The sequence below is a fragment of the Nestor notabilis genome, unplaced genomic scaffold (assembly GCF_000696875.1).
Source record: "Nestor notabilis isolate BGI_N333 unplaced genomic scaffold, ASM69687v1 scaffold6044, whole genome shotgun sequence".
Classification (NCBI taxonomy): domain Eukaryota; kingdom Metazoa; phylum Chordata; class Aves; order Psittaciformes; family Psittacidae; genus Nestor; species Nestor notabilis.
This window is the reverse complement of record NW_009925097.1, coordinates 1-15,266: the sequence shown is the minus strand read 5'-3', so window position 1 is coordinate 15,266 and position 15,266 is coordinate 1. Positions and strand designations below refer to the sequence as shown.

General features: G+C 41.8%; 1 protein-coding gene across 1 annotated transcript; it reads right to left on the bottom strand.

Annotated features, from left to right (window-relative positions):
• Window positions 1–1,266: 1,266 nt before the first annotated feature.
• Window positions 1,267–15,251, bottom strand: DRGX (dorsal root ganglia homeobox; the record flags this gene model as incomplete). Its single annotated transcript, XM_010012893.1, has 4 exons — window positions 1,267–1,532; window positions 11,921–12,033; window positions 12,366–12,538; window positions 15,144–15,251. Coding segments are annotated over 4 exons (660 nt in total), but the record flags the coding sequence as incomplete, so codon positions are not given.
• Window positions 15,252–15,266: the final 15 nt, after the last annotated feature.

The following is a 15,266-nucleotide window of genomic DNA, read 5'->3' as shown; positions in this document are numbered from 1 at the left end:
GCAGTTTCACCCTGTTCTCCAGGAACATCTGTGGACAAGACTAAGGAGTCTGCAAAAGGCACCTGAGAAAAGCAAGTCTATGTCACTAAGTTTAAATCTGCATGTGCATTTTCCATGGAAAAAAGGTGGAGACCCTGTATCAGAATGTCTGCTCTAGAGCATCAGATCTTAGCCTGCTTTGCTTTGGGGAATTTTGAGTCAGAGATAAGACTATATTTCCTGAGGCATCAATTTCTCCTTTGCACTGTGCCCACTTTGTTATAATTAAGACATTTTCATATCTAGATTCATTACTACAAGCCTTCAGTGAATGCAATAGTCTGATTTTGGATGGCGTAAAGGAATACCCTTCCAAGCTTTATTTCCTCTTTACTGAAAACAAAACATGCAAGGACATATTTGCAGTGTTGCAATGTGGGATTATTTTGTTTTCTAGTCTTTCTTTCCAAGAGAATGATGCTAAAATACCCCCAGCTTTGTGCAGATGTAGACACAACTGCACTCTCCATTAAATACCATTGCTACCATTTGAAGCTATGAATGCTGCTCGAGTCATGTCTTTTATGTTTAACCCAGGGAATGGCAAGAGTAACAGACTAATGTTCACATAGAGACTAGTGCAAGGATTTTATTCACAAGTAAACTGATCTCAGCAATTTCCCAATAATCTACTCCATGGAAAATTTCATTTTGGGGGGAAAAAAGGGAGAAGGAAAAAATTATGAAGAGTTTCATTGTATTTTCTGCTTCTCTTACACCTGGCTTGCCTGGGATAGATTTGTTTGAAGTCAAGCGCCACCAGAAAACAGTAGGCCAAATTGGCATATACCTGTAGATTCCTTCACCTCTGCTGTGCATGGTGGGGTAAATGATGCTTGATGCCTCTCCTGTCCCGGACCTCGCATCTGGAAGTGCCGCCCTGCTGCCAGCCCTCCATCTCATGCGGGATGGGAAGCCAAGATACGCAGGAGCAAGCCAGGATCCTGGGCATTTCAGTGTCCCTGGGATGTGGAGCGGGGGAGCTGAAAACAGTTTCACGAACATTTCCAAACACAGATCGTGCCGATAAATCAGGGGAAGGAACCTACAGCAGCGCAAGAAAAGCAAGGGTGCGTGAAAGGCAGCCAAAGCGGCCATGTGGATTGGCTGGGTCCCTGGTGGCCCCATGATGTCCTGCTGGGGCACGGCCACACTGCAGTTCACTCCGTGGCAGAGCCCCAGCAGCGGGTCCCTGCCCTGAGCTGAGGGGCTGGCACCAGTCCGGTCTCATACGCTCTTCTCCCCTTCCATGTGCTCCTTGGCTGGAGGAGGCTGCTTGTCCTGGGTGCCCTCAGGGCCGGGTTTGGCGGGAGGAGTGGGGCTGCTGCTGGTGGCGGGCAGGAGGTTGGCGGACTGGAGCACAGCCTCCGAGTGCTCCCGAGCCTTCATGCGCAGCGCGGCCACGCTGGCAGTGCGGTTGCTTTGGCAGCCATAGGTGGGCAGGAAGGAGAGGCCCATGGGGTCTGGAACGCAGCACGAGCACAGCGGGCTCCCTGGGGAGGAAGGAGACAAGGCATCATCACTGATGGGGAAGGTCTGACTGTTCCCTCTATGGTCAATCTGGAGGGGCAGAGATGGGGTTGGGGTCCCAAACAGCAACAGCTCCCTCCACTATTGACCTTTAGTGGGTACATAGATGTTCTCTGGATCAGGACTAGAAAAACCAGGTCCTGACCTGAAGAGGCCCATGTGAAGGATCTTGCACTGGGAGTCATCCAGGGTGACAAACAGAGTGAGCGAGGACAAAGCAGAGTCAGAAATGAGCAATGAAGTTTAGATCACACATGAGATTTGTCCACGAGCGAGGCTGAGCTTGTCCCCTGCTCTCACACCAAGCTGCTGCTCTGTGGCTACCATCAGCCCCATGCCAGAGGTAACCCTGCCCTCCACCTGCTCGCTGAGGCCTGATCAATTTGGGCAGTGGCATTTGCTGGGTCCCATCACTTACATACACCTGAAAGATTACTGAATGAAGAAAGGTGACAATATTCTGGCTATTATGCAGGAACTAATGACCTCTTTATCACTGCAAGGTGAGATAGGCTTTTCCTTGGCCTGGCCCCTGCCAACTATTGGCATCATGTCTATATGCAAGAGTCTGTTCTACCTCCACCCACCCAGTGGCTGTGGTGCTTACACCTCAAAGAGAATGGCCTCCAGCAGTGAGCCAGGGCCACCTAAAGCTGGTGCTGTGGACACGGCTTAAGAGTCCCATCAGGAGAGAGGAGCCAGACTATCTCTACCCTGTCATCTGAGGCACATGGGCTGTTCCAAGCAGGTAATAAAACCCTGGAGAGAGAGTAAAAGGAGTATTCCTCTCCCTTTAAGCCAAAAGGGTCTCCTGCAACCCACTGACAGAGACAGTCCTCACTCTACCGGCTGCTTTCCTGAGCTAGACCACTAAAGGCTCTTCCTCTGGCTTATCTTTAATAACACTGGGACTTGGGCCAGTTACCAAACAAGCACACCTGGAAATATAGGTTGTCCACTGGGCAGGACACGCATTCCATCCAAAAAGCCACCCTGTACCTGGCTTCTATGCATCTATTGAATGAAGAAGAATGTGTCAGAGGAGCAGGGAGGGGAGACAGCGTGAGATGGCTGAGCTACTACTTTAATTTTCATTCTGCTAAGAAACACTGTGTGACACCATTTTTCTGGGGGTCTCAGAGGCCACACAAACTCCATGTCTTCTTCTACCCCTGGCAAAAGCCCATCCTTTGCTGATACACTACCTCCCAACAAGAAAGAGCCCGGCCGTGCACATCCTGACACAGTGCATTGTGTTCCCCTGATCTTTCCAAGCCAAGGACTCGCTTTAATTTCTGCAGTTAATATTTGAGTTAAATGGCTCATGACTAAGTGATGGAACTAATAACCTGCAGGGAGCAGGTAGTCTTTCTTTTACACTTCTGCTCTCAGTAGCAACGGGTCAGCACCCATCTGCTAGGGATGAAGGCAGACAGTTGTTTGTTTTTAGGGTGTTGGCAAGACTTCTCCCCAGCAGTTGTCAGAGATTAGCAGCTTGCAGGCAACATTGAGGAAAAAATACTCTTTGCATTTTACAAAACAGTTTCTACAAAGGACAAGTTATTAATATAACTGGAAAATCCTCTTTTCTCTCGTAATACTTCTCTGACAGAGCGTATGATCAGCAGGCCAACACTTCCGTAGGTGCAGGCATTCAAGTGAATTGCACAGGCAAGTTTCAGCACTTGACTAAAATCCTCCATTTTTTGCTTTAGCACTAGGAAGCTCAATCTGTGTCTGCTTTGAGCGGCTGAGAAGGAAGGTTTAAAACAAAATCCACTCAGTAACACAACTTACAGATTTTGCCACCACTAACCACACTCATAAAGTCATTTTTTGCCCTGTTGAATTGCAGCCACTTCAGTGGTTCTGGACAGCCACTGTTTTATCAAGAAGAAGCAGAGGGAGAGCCACACTTCAGAGTCCCTGCAGTTTGAAGCAGGTCCTTACTGCAGAAGCCACAAAGTCTTTTTTTTGTCATTACTATTAAGCCCCACTAACTTAAGGTAGGTTCAGCTCTGAAACGTGGGGGCATGGAGGCCTGCCTGTGCATCAGCTGTTTTTGCACTGCTGCTTTCTAATACAAACTGAGTGAGACTTTCAAAAGTGGTTGTTCAGCTCACAGGCTGAGGGGAGGGCCCATCTACAGTACCTAATGCAGGACCACGCAGACATTGTCCACTTAGGGGGAGGTGGGGAGAAGTGGAAAAGAGTTTTCCCCTTTTCAAAAGAGCAGAAATCAGCTCCAGCATCTAAGAATAATTTTCATTCCATTCTTTGCGTAATAATTAGACCTGATATTACCTAGTGGCTCTGCAATCTGATGGTGTAGTTACCTGCGGTGGAAACCAGGTTACCTCTAACAACAATTCACCCATAAACCATTCCTTTCATTTCATTGAGTTCACACTTGTAAACAACAGCTCATACCCAAAAACAAGTAAAGTAACAAGTGCCGTTTGCTTCAGGGTCCAGCTAGAATACAGGAAAGTAGAATTTAGCCCTACCTTAATGCAGGTAGTAAGGAACGTTGAATCTACCTTACAATTGCCTCTATCTGCAGCCCATGATGGACAGCGATGTGACTTTCACCAAGAAAAAGGCATCCCCATATAGCAGATGTCAGTGATTTTTTACATCTTATTGCAGTAACCCTAAGTCCACAGTGGGGAAGGAAGGAGTTGTTCCTACTTATTTCAGATCCTCAGAGGAGTTTAGGCACCTAGTTCCCATCAAAATCAGTAAGGGTTAAGCCATTAGCCCTAGATCTTGATACAGCTTCCACTAACGTCCGTGACAGTCTGATACTACTTTAATGGGATTTAGAGCAAGTTGCTACAATATGGACAGGGTACCATTTTCTTTCTTTCAGGATCTTACTGCTTCTTGTACACAAAATTAAAATACACAATTAGATTTCCATTAACTTACAGCAAATTCTGCTGAATTGATCTGAACCTCCTTGTATTCCTATATGAGATCATACTTTAAATGCTCAGCCTGAACATAAATACTTAATGTAATAAATACAGTCTGAAATATTTGATCCACTTGGCAGTTTAATTGATCTACTACAGAGACTGACAGGAAAAATTAAATTAGTTCTGTCTTATCTCTGCCAACATCGCATTTGAATTGTAATGATATTTCATCTGCAATTTTGGTTGCAGACCCTTTTCTGCAGTTCCAAGGCTCAGTTTCAGCTGAGAAGAGCGGGGTGGAAGCTGGGCCATGTTGATATGTAAGTATTTAAAATATATGTTTTGCATTTCAACTCTACAATTTAAAGAATTTGATAGCCTTTCCAAAAGGCAAAACACCAGTTCCTTTCCTCTTTCAGTATTTGTGCATCTCAGTATTTGATGTGGACAGCTGAACAGCAGCCAGACGTGGAGGGAAGCAAAGAAAAATTCCCATTTCAAATCCTCACCTGTTAATGAATGCTATTTAGTTTTCAGAGAAAATATTATGCTTGATTTAAGTTTTTTTTGTTTCTTCTTCTGATAGTACTCACATTTGTTTGTTTGTACACTAAATCCTAATAAACCCTGAAACCACTTTCAAAAGTGTTGGAAGGTCAACAACCTCAAGTTCATAGTGTCATTTACCAGTGAGAGCTGATTCACAAGGAGCTCCATCTTGCTTTTCATACGTGACACCAACACTCTGTCTATTAAAGCCTGAGGCACAAGCAGGAAAAACAAAAGTGGCTTTATCCAAATCTTCTTGAGCTCTGAATCAGGAGGCTCAGAAGAACAAGGCATGAACTTAAAGTCTGAAATGGAGAGGCACCAGATGCTCCCAGTATAATTTAGGGTAGCCTCAAGGCTGCTGAGGTTGTGCTAGATGGTTTCTCCTTCTAATGCTTAAGCTGGTTAAGTGTGGCAGGCACCCTGTACTGCCCAGAGGCTGGAAGAGCACTTCAGAGCTGACAGCAGAGTCCAAATATTATGGTTTCACATCTTCTTGCCCTGTGAACCCCATATGCCCAATGCAAACAACGAAGAGCTGATGATGTGGCTCTGTTGCTCTAGCAAGAGCCTTTTTGTGTAAATAACTTGACACTGGAACTGGAGGATTTCATCCTTCTTTGTTCATGTCATTAGTACTGTTCCAAATAAATCAATAAATAGATTCAGAAGCCAGGACTTCGTCTGTTTGGACTTTGTCTGTCTTTGCTGTCAGCAAAGCCCACAAGAGCTGGGAGAACAGAACCTGTCCTTTGAATACTATCAGTTCTGCAACCATTTACCACTCTTCCCTTCCACATCAAAAACACGATCTGACCCTAAATCATACTGACGCGTCACTGCAAGAGGGGTCAGTAGGAACCCCTGCCCAGGTGAGGTCTGCTAACCTAATCAGGATTTGTTCTGGAAGAACAAGGCAGCACCTATTTCCTTCCCGTTGCTCTTAAGGCTCTTGGTATTTGCATATTCCCTAGTATTTGTGTTAAAGACCAAAAAAATCTACCTGCGAGGTAGGGCAGTGCTAGAGTTCAGGACCTGTGATACAGGAATAAAAGTAGTTTAAATGAAGTCTGTGCCTCTGAAGCAAACTATAGAAATGTTCTAAATTCTCTGAAGTCGCAGGAGCAGGTAAACTATGGAAAATGCCAAACAGAACCCACTTGATACATTTGCTATGTTACATGAGAAAAGTCAGTCAGTCCATAATCAAGAATGAGAGAGAAAATAAAGGACACCAAGAGTTTTCATTCTCTTACCCACTCATAATGGTAAGCAGTGGTGCTTCAATTTAGTAGACACCAGTTTAGGTAAGGTAGGTCCTTGAACACTTTTGTCTCAGACTTGGCAATGGGAATTACCCAATGGAATCAGGCAAATTCTTTTCATCTTTCCATAACAGAAATTGAGATGTAATGGATCGGCAGTTCTAGTTGTGCTTTTTTTTCTGGTTACTGCAATTAAGCCTCCCTAATACGAACAACAGCAACCACAGCAGCAACAAACCATAAAAGAGCCTAATCAATGGTGCCCTGGAATATCCACTTTGATGTGCATAATGCAATCCTGCTTCTCTGTCAGTGGTGTGGAGGTGCCATGAAAACCAACTGAGCTATAACTTGTACAGACCAGAGCTCTAGGTGAATTATGAAAGTAATTCCCTGGCAAGTGTAATTATTTCTCTCCTCATACACTTCACTCAGCACGGGGGCTGGGGAAAGTTCAGTGGAATATAACAGACACTTTCCTGCCCTCAGCCAGCAGAATGGTAGAACACTTCCGCTAAAAAGTGGAGATTCTTGTTTACACCCATTAATAAGATCTTCTACATTAATGAATTGTATTCATGCTGTCATCCATTAAGAAGGTACTTTGAGGTCTTTCTCTGCAAAAAACTCTAGCTTCTCCTGATGACTCTATTGTTATACAGCCCATAAATAAAACAAGTATTTTCCCTTCATATTTGAGGTCTGCAATTAAATCTGCTAAATGGACTGCAGATGCACGGTTTACAGTAAGTGATTCATCTTGGAAGATCATGGAAATGTCGAAGTCACCACAATGAAGTAGCATAGTTGTCAAATTAGGACAATTTCAGAGAATAACAAACACCAGAATTTTCATCAATACGAGCAAACTTTCTTCCTGACTGTGGCTGGTGGTGAAGAACTAAAACCCTGATGTAGGAAAGCCTGTATTCCAAAGAAATTATGGTCTTATTCTGATTTATCAAATGAGAAATTGTATTTCCTGAATGAATAGTATGTAGTGAGATGACATGGTAGTTAGCAGATGCTTGCTACTAAGAACAGTCCCAAATATGCTAAACTTCAGAGAAGGTGAGGACTCACTTAAGGAAAGGGGAAGGTCTGTTTTATTACTGATTAGAGAATATTTGACAGAAGCAGAGAAAAACTGTCTAGTGGTAATATACTCTTCTCTGGAACAGTCTATGCTCTGAATTACAATTCTGATTGCTATTGTATAGCCAGCCTGCTTTCTTCACAGAACTTCACAGTATTTGTGGTGGTAATACCATCACTTTGAGAAGAAAAAAAAGAAATCTGTTTCAGAGACAGCAGGTTTCACTGGGCATAATGCTTAAGGAAAACAGCTTTCTTCTCATTCACCAGAGCAGACCTAGTCTTATGCTCCAACAACACCTCCCATTTACCTAGAAGTAGCACATGTGGGGTTCAGATGAGTGTTGCCTGTTGAAGAGTTGCACAGCCACACAAAACATGAGACAAACCTACAGTGCACTGCACAGTCATTTCAAAATCAAAGTTGCAGGCTCAGTCCCTGCACCATGCTAGGCTGTCATGAGATTTCTTGTCTCTACTGGACCATCATCAACTATTATATCTTTATACTACAAATTAGATCCAGGAACCATGTGCCCTAGACACTTTATGCAGCACTGGAAATCTGGGTCTGGAGCCAAGCAGTCAAAGTCAGAGAAGGAGAAAGAGAGTTATTAGTTTCTTTACAGAAGACAGAGAACTCTCAGGTGGCAGAATAAAAACGGTCCCTGAGAGCATAAAATAATTATTAATTAGTTACATCACCATCATCACTTGTTATTCACTATATTGATTTTAATTGTCTCCTTCTAAAGCATCAGTCAAATATTACTCACTGACACCAACAAAGTCTTGGCTCAGAAGTCAAACAAAGCACATCTTGTCTCCTCAAAAGAATAAGAAAACAACCTAGACTTCCCAGTAGTACCTGATGTGCTGAGAGTACTCATTTGTCTGCAGGCAGCCTTTACAGCCTTATTGAAGAGTATGATTCCCTTTACTGGCCAGGATTACTCTCCCAATGGTGGGAATACATATCTATTTATGGGATCAACATAGAGGGGCTGCATTTAATTTGATATTTGCATAGCCATTGGTAGTGAAATGATGCTTCAATTATGGAGCAACTGGTTTGCTTTCAAAAGCACAAAGAATTCCTTGTAGTTTCAAAGTATGGTCAACTCAAGAGAGATACCAGAAAGAGCTCTTGATCATTTCACTCTCTGATAAAACTTGTAAAATCTTGGAAAACCTTACTACTTGCTGACTTCCTACTAATCTAAGAAATCTGAAAACCAGTCAGCTCAGAATTTTATGCCCTGTACTGAGTTTGATGAGATTTCAGGTGGCATAAAAGCCCTATGGCCTCAGAATCACTGTGTCAGTCCTGGCACCATTTCTTCTGCAAAATGCACCTGGATTCTCAAAGAAGAGGCTTAGATCACTTCATTAAGACACATAAGAATGCACACTAATGCCCTCCTAAAATGTAGGGTTAGTTCTTCTTTGACAGGCCTAAAATGTACAAATCGGCTCCTAGCTTAAAGGAGAAAATGAGAAGGGAGAGTCAAACAAACTGAATTGAGTAAGACGGAGATGGTCATATGAAGGTTTTGTGAACACTGTTTCCCTCCCTGTATTTTCCTTCCTTCCTTCCCACAACCATTATTTCTTTCTCCAGACTGTTGTGTGAGCTTGGTTGTGCCCCTAAATACATTGGTTTAGATGAACCATCATTCACCTGGTGTTACCAAACCAAAGATATACAAAATACAAACCAAGCCTGTGATGCTTTCGGTGCACTCAGAACCTCTAGAGATCATCCTGTTCATCATTGCCAATTAATAAGACTGAAGCCCAAAGTCTGCTGTGGACAGCCCCTACCCCAGCCCAAGCAAATTGCTTTTGGCAAAACAGAGAAAGAGGAACTTGGGGAGATAAGCCAAGGAAAGAGGAGACAATAGTCCATATATAAATATACTACAAGAAGGATGCTACAATTATTCTCTACTTGTATAAATCAAATTTGCCACCTGCAGATGAAAAAGATCTCATATCAAAGCAGCAGCTCAGTCTACTAGTTTCTTGCAAGTGTAAGAAAATACTGGCAGGCATAGGCAGATCCACAAAGCTCCTGTGGGGGTGGATATGCAGCTATGCAAATCTGAGCTGGATTTCTTAAAATCAAAACATACTACAGTATCACAGTCCCCTCGCATGTATCTGGAGATCTCTATTGCCAGGCAGGAAATATAAACCAGGCATCTCAGCAACTGCACATGTAGCTGACAACATTCATCAAGCAAATACATATGCATCTGATAACAGGCCATACATTATACAAATTATAAAAAATCCATATTTACATTTGGAACAAATTCTTCAAGCTCACTGCCTCTTAGCCTGGGCAACCAAATGTCTAATAAGTATCTCTTCACAGACATTCAGGAATAGGATTTTTTTCTGCCCCCAGGTTGTAACATTGCTATCAAGCAAAAAGGAGCAAATTATTAATTTCTCAATTTAGTAGCTGAGCTGTAAAATCATGGAAAAGAATATCTAGAAGTCTTCCAAATAAATAAAACTAAAAAAAACAAAACAAAACCAAACCAAATAATCTCCCTCCCAAAAAAAACAAAACAAAACAAAACAAAACAAAACAAAAAAAAAAAACAACACAAAACCCCAAATCCTCATATTTGGGGTTTTTGGAATGGAAGTTTTTTTACTCTTTTTTATTTCATTTTGCTTGGCTTTTGTATATTGGCATTACTTTTCTTAAAATTTAGCTATGTTCAGACATGGAACAGGTGAGAACAACATATTGATTCATTTAGTTTTGAAAATGCTTAGATGTAAATTTTAAGAAAAAAAAAAACAAACCCCTTCCATCTGAAATTATTCACTGAACTCAGCCCCATTTCCTCACCTTTCAACATGCCAGGGACTACATTTGTCAATGAACAATCTTTTTGCCTGAATAATTTCTACTCCAGAGAGTTCCTGCACAGTGGAAGAAGCTGAATGTGGGAGAGAATGGAAACTATTTGATTATTGCCAAAGAGAAGTAACTGCTTGGCTGGAGAAGAAAGAGTTAAAGAAGAAACAAAGTACATTGTGCAATCAAGCAGAGCACCCAGCTGGACGTGAGCAGGAGAACAGAAAGATAAGGAACTGTTTATTTTGGGACTGTCTGTGAAAGGACAAAGAATGTTGAAGAACAAAACTGTAAGTCAGGAACTAAACATGATGTGCTAAAAATAGCTTTTGCTAGAATGGTATAAAAGCTAGAGCAACAGGCAGTAAAGTGATTCACTGCATGAAGATGCTTTGAGTTCTTACCGATCATACGCCACAGCTGAAAGTCTCTGTGCTGAGACTTCAGCAGCCATAGGGCAGAGACGAAGAGGACTCACACAGTCCAATAGCTGCTGCCTGCTTACAGGGTATAGGTTGACAATCATCCTTTAAGTTTAAGGGTTCAGGTCACACCTGAGTTACTTGTTCATTCAGAATCACAGGTCCCATACCTACAAAAATATCAGTAGCTGTATGGTGAGTCTGGCTTTAGCTTTTTTGGAAAGACAGAAGTGAAGAGGCAATGGGACAGGGGACTTAATGCAAAACTCAACAGTCCCAAACATTCACTTCAGGAATGTACCTTGACAATGATTTTTTAACTGGAAATTCTCACAAAGAGCATGAGGTATGCCAAGGAACATAGTGAGAGGCATTAGAGGACATTTGTGTTCATAGTGGAGGGTCTTAAACTGGGAAGCTTTCCACACAAATTACTGCATCGCATTGAGACATAGAGTAAATGTATGTGCCACTTTGTGCTTGGCAGTGCTATAAGGCTTTACATCCTATAAATCTATAAATTGAATTCATCCTGCTTACACCCTTAGTCTTATAAATTGTTAGACTAGGAACAGCTAATGGATCAGCTGGTGATTTATTTTTAAAAGATGCATACTGCTGCTTTTTGGGAACTGAAAAGGATATGGGCACTGGATGTACCCTTCCTGAAGCCTGGGTCCCAGGTAGTGAGGAATTACTTTGTATCTTTCCCCTGTCCCCCATGTACATGCTTTATTCAAGTTCTCAAAGCAGACCTGCTGTTCAAGAAGAGAAAGGTCTGGTATTGTGCAGAGATGTACTGCAAAGGAAAACTCATGCAAAGAGCGGATGAAGCATCAGTAACAGTGCCAGGTAATGTATAATGCAAAAGGATGCGTATAACTAATTCATTAGTATAAATTTGACTCTTAAAAAGAAAACTCAGCATATGCAAAGAAAACTATAAAGGAGTAAACCCTACCTGCCTTGCACCTTGAGACAAACCTGGACCTCACTAAATCTGTCTGAGTAAAATGAATGAATTTCACCACAAATGAATGTACAAGTTACAACAGGAGACTAGCTCCTGTATTTGCAGCATCAGCCAGTGCAAGTACTGCCAATCCTAACAGAAAGAAGGATCCATCATTTTCCAAAGGCTCCCCCACTGCCTCGAAGTGGGACCATGCTTGAAAGAGCTGCTCTTTGACCTTATCCCTGAAGTTAAACAAAGTCACTTACCTTTCAGAGAGGCGACATGGGATAAAGCTTGTGCATAGGTGGCTGTGTTGAGAAGAGTCCCCGGCAGGCAGGAAGGGAAGAAAGGTCCTGTAGGACCCACTGCTCGACTCAGGCTGATGGAGAAAAGAACTTCCTTACAAAACCAAAACCAATTGATACCAAAGACAGCATTTGTCCATGCTCAGGAACACATTGGTGTGTCAGTGTTCAACTAGATGGGACCAAGCCTGGATAATATTAGCCTCCCACAGCTGCCAGCTTCTCAGTACCTGCACAGGGATTAGTGAGTTGCATGAGAGAGAGTTCTTCTCATGATTTGGGCTGAAGATGATACTGTCTAGGGTCAAGGGTTGGCAACAGGCCAACCCTTGTGTGTATCTACATGCATACGTATGATGCACACTTGCCCCAAAAAGAGGAAGTTGATAACATGTAGTACTCTTACCTCTGCTGAATCTCCAGACTCTCTTTTTTATTCCTGGTTTGATCTGCTGGAGAAGGGGAATTCAAATTCCTTGCAGGAGGTGCCACCTCAGCCATTGTTTCCTTGGAGCCCTCTTGATCGGAAGCACCTCTCTCTGTTTTCCTCCATTTAGCTCTCCGATTTTGGAACCACACCTAGAGCAAGAGAGAAATTGAGGCTGAATACCGTGTTTAGCTGAATGCAAAACAAGGAAGTTGTATATTTTTGCTGTAGCGAATCAGTCATTTAGAAGAGTGGCTAAAACTTGCTCTTGTTTTGTGTCTCCATTGATACTCTAGTTGAGCCTTAGGATTACATTTCTACCTGGAATATTTCTGTGTCTGGAAAACAAGCCAGGAATGTCTAAAGACATTTAAAAGGCATGTTAAAAAATAGAAAAAAAAAAAAGTGAGAGAGATTTCATGTAAATGTGTCACCAAAACACGTAGATGTGTGCTCTCCTTTATGTACGTGTTTAATTCCCACTGGTTTCTATGTTTTAACACATCTAAAAGACTTTTGTACAGGGATGGGCTTAAATACCTATCTAAGCACTCTGCTGAAACTGTATGCAGCCCTTTAAAATGAGCTGCTGCTAGAATGGGAGAGGTCAGAAATGAAAAGGTACATAGTAGGCCATCTTATCCAGCCCATTTCCTGGAGAGGACTGATACTGAATGTTATTCCTCTGATGTATTTGTCCAGTTTGCATTTAGAGGACTCCAAAGGCAGTAGACACTAATTTTAGAAGATCATCCTGCAGCTTAATACACACCAGTTTCCAGAACTTTTTTCCTCTGTAATTCAATACAAATATTCACGTTCCTGGTTTTATCCCCTGACTTTTAGTACAGACACTTTTGGGGTCTTTTTTTACATTTACTTTGAGACTGATGGTCTGAAGGCACGTTGTTTGAGGTGGAAAATGCCAAGCCTCTCTTCAGGTCAGGAAATCCACATTTTAATACATGACTTCAAGAATATGCGAGATTGTTGTTATTATTATTCACCTCCTACAACTCCATTTTAGTTAGCTGCCTTTTAATTGCATGTATCAGCAAACGTTGAATAATGATTTTATCTATATTCTAAATTTAGAGCGGTTAAATGCAAAGCAAAATGCAGACACTTTCTTGTGTCTTAATTGAATGAAGGTCACAGCTATAACAACATTTAATTGAGCTATTTTTCATTATCATATTTTAATGACTTTGCACTGACAGTTCGCCTGCTTCTGAGGAAAGAGCATGATGAAGTCGTTTATTTCCCTATTTAGTTATTGTTTGACAACATCATCTTCGATTAAGACTCTGCTTTATAGCACATTAATCATATTTGAATGAGCAAGGGGTATAAATGTAAACATATCTCACATCCTCTGTGTTTCCCCACATCCCTGCATGAAAGCAGGCTAAACAAATGCTTGCATCTATTGTCTGTTTGCATAATAGCCAACAACAAGGCTAAACACCAGTCCTCAGCAATCTAATTGTCACCACCCCTATCTCACCCTTGCACCTTTCAGGAAGAAGTTATGATCTTCCACTTCTGAATGCTCAATAATTGTCCCATTTATCTCAATTTGCAGTTCAGTCTTTAGGCACCAATAGCCAAAATGGCATTTTTATTATTTTTTTTAAGCCAGTACCTACAATGCAGTGGCAAAAGGAGATTTTCATTTCCAAATAATAATCAGTTTAATTTGCCCGCATATGACCAATGATTCATGTTCAGATTTAATAATCAGGATCACATAATCTGATTATAGGAGAAATAATTTGTTTACAATCCCCAATTTACTGCGGTGAATTCCATTATCTCTCTTCAGCCATTGGGTTTTAAGAGATACTAACATGACCCTAGGGAACAAAAGGCAAGCTATTATATTTCCTACAATTAGATCTTTGCATAGTCTTAACCCCAACAGGCAGTATAAAAAAATAAAAAATAAAAAAAAAAAAAAAGAAAGAAAGAAACGTCGTGCAGAAAAGCTCCATAAATAAAACGAATACATAATCCTGTTCAAAAAATGTTTTGCAAGTCTGTGGTGAATGCCTGAAGAGTTATAGGGATCCATCTCTGACAGCTGCGGGACTGCTGTTCTTAGCAGAGATTGTAGGCACACAAGGTTAATCCCTGGATATGGGAAAACAAACACCTGGATTTTAAAAAAAATGAAGTAAAATAAATGAAAATTGGGGAGCAGGAAGGAAGGAGTGGAAAGAGAGTAATCATGGCCAATGGTGTTTATTGGATCATATTAAAGGTGTGGGAATTGCTCTGCAGGCTCTTTAGCTGTCTAAATTAAGTGTCGAGGAAGAAGGCGAAGGGGAGGAAAGTTGAAAAGGTTCAGGCAGAAGATTTCTTCCTGGCAGCTGGGCTCCCTGCAATTGCCTAACCTCATTGCTCGACAGTGGTCATAGTTGCTTTGGAGAATCACGTCTCAGCTCTTTTCTCCACACACACCCCCTCCAAAAGCATGGAAATGGATGTGCATTGATGTAATTTAGTACCTTGGAGACGCGGACAAATTAGTGTAGAACATTATCACTAGTTAATTATGAATGACCGATTAATCAACCTAATCTAATATTCCACATTATGTTGATGTTATTAAAGTGCATCATGAAAATGACAGATCGTCTTCATTTGCGTTCTTTGGCCAAATGCCCTCTGCAGTCATGATGAAAAAAAAAAAAAAAAAAAAAAAAGTTTGCCAGTTGGAATACTCGGGAGTTAAATAATTCCCAGAATGTTTACCTGCACCCTGGCTTCCGTCAGGTTGATTTTCATAGCCAGCTCTTCCCTCGTGAACACATCGGGGTAGTGCGTTTGAGCAAAAACGGCTTCCAGTGCCTCGAGCTGGTGGAGGGGAGAGGAGCA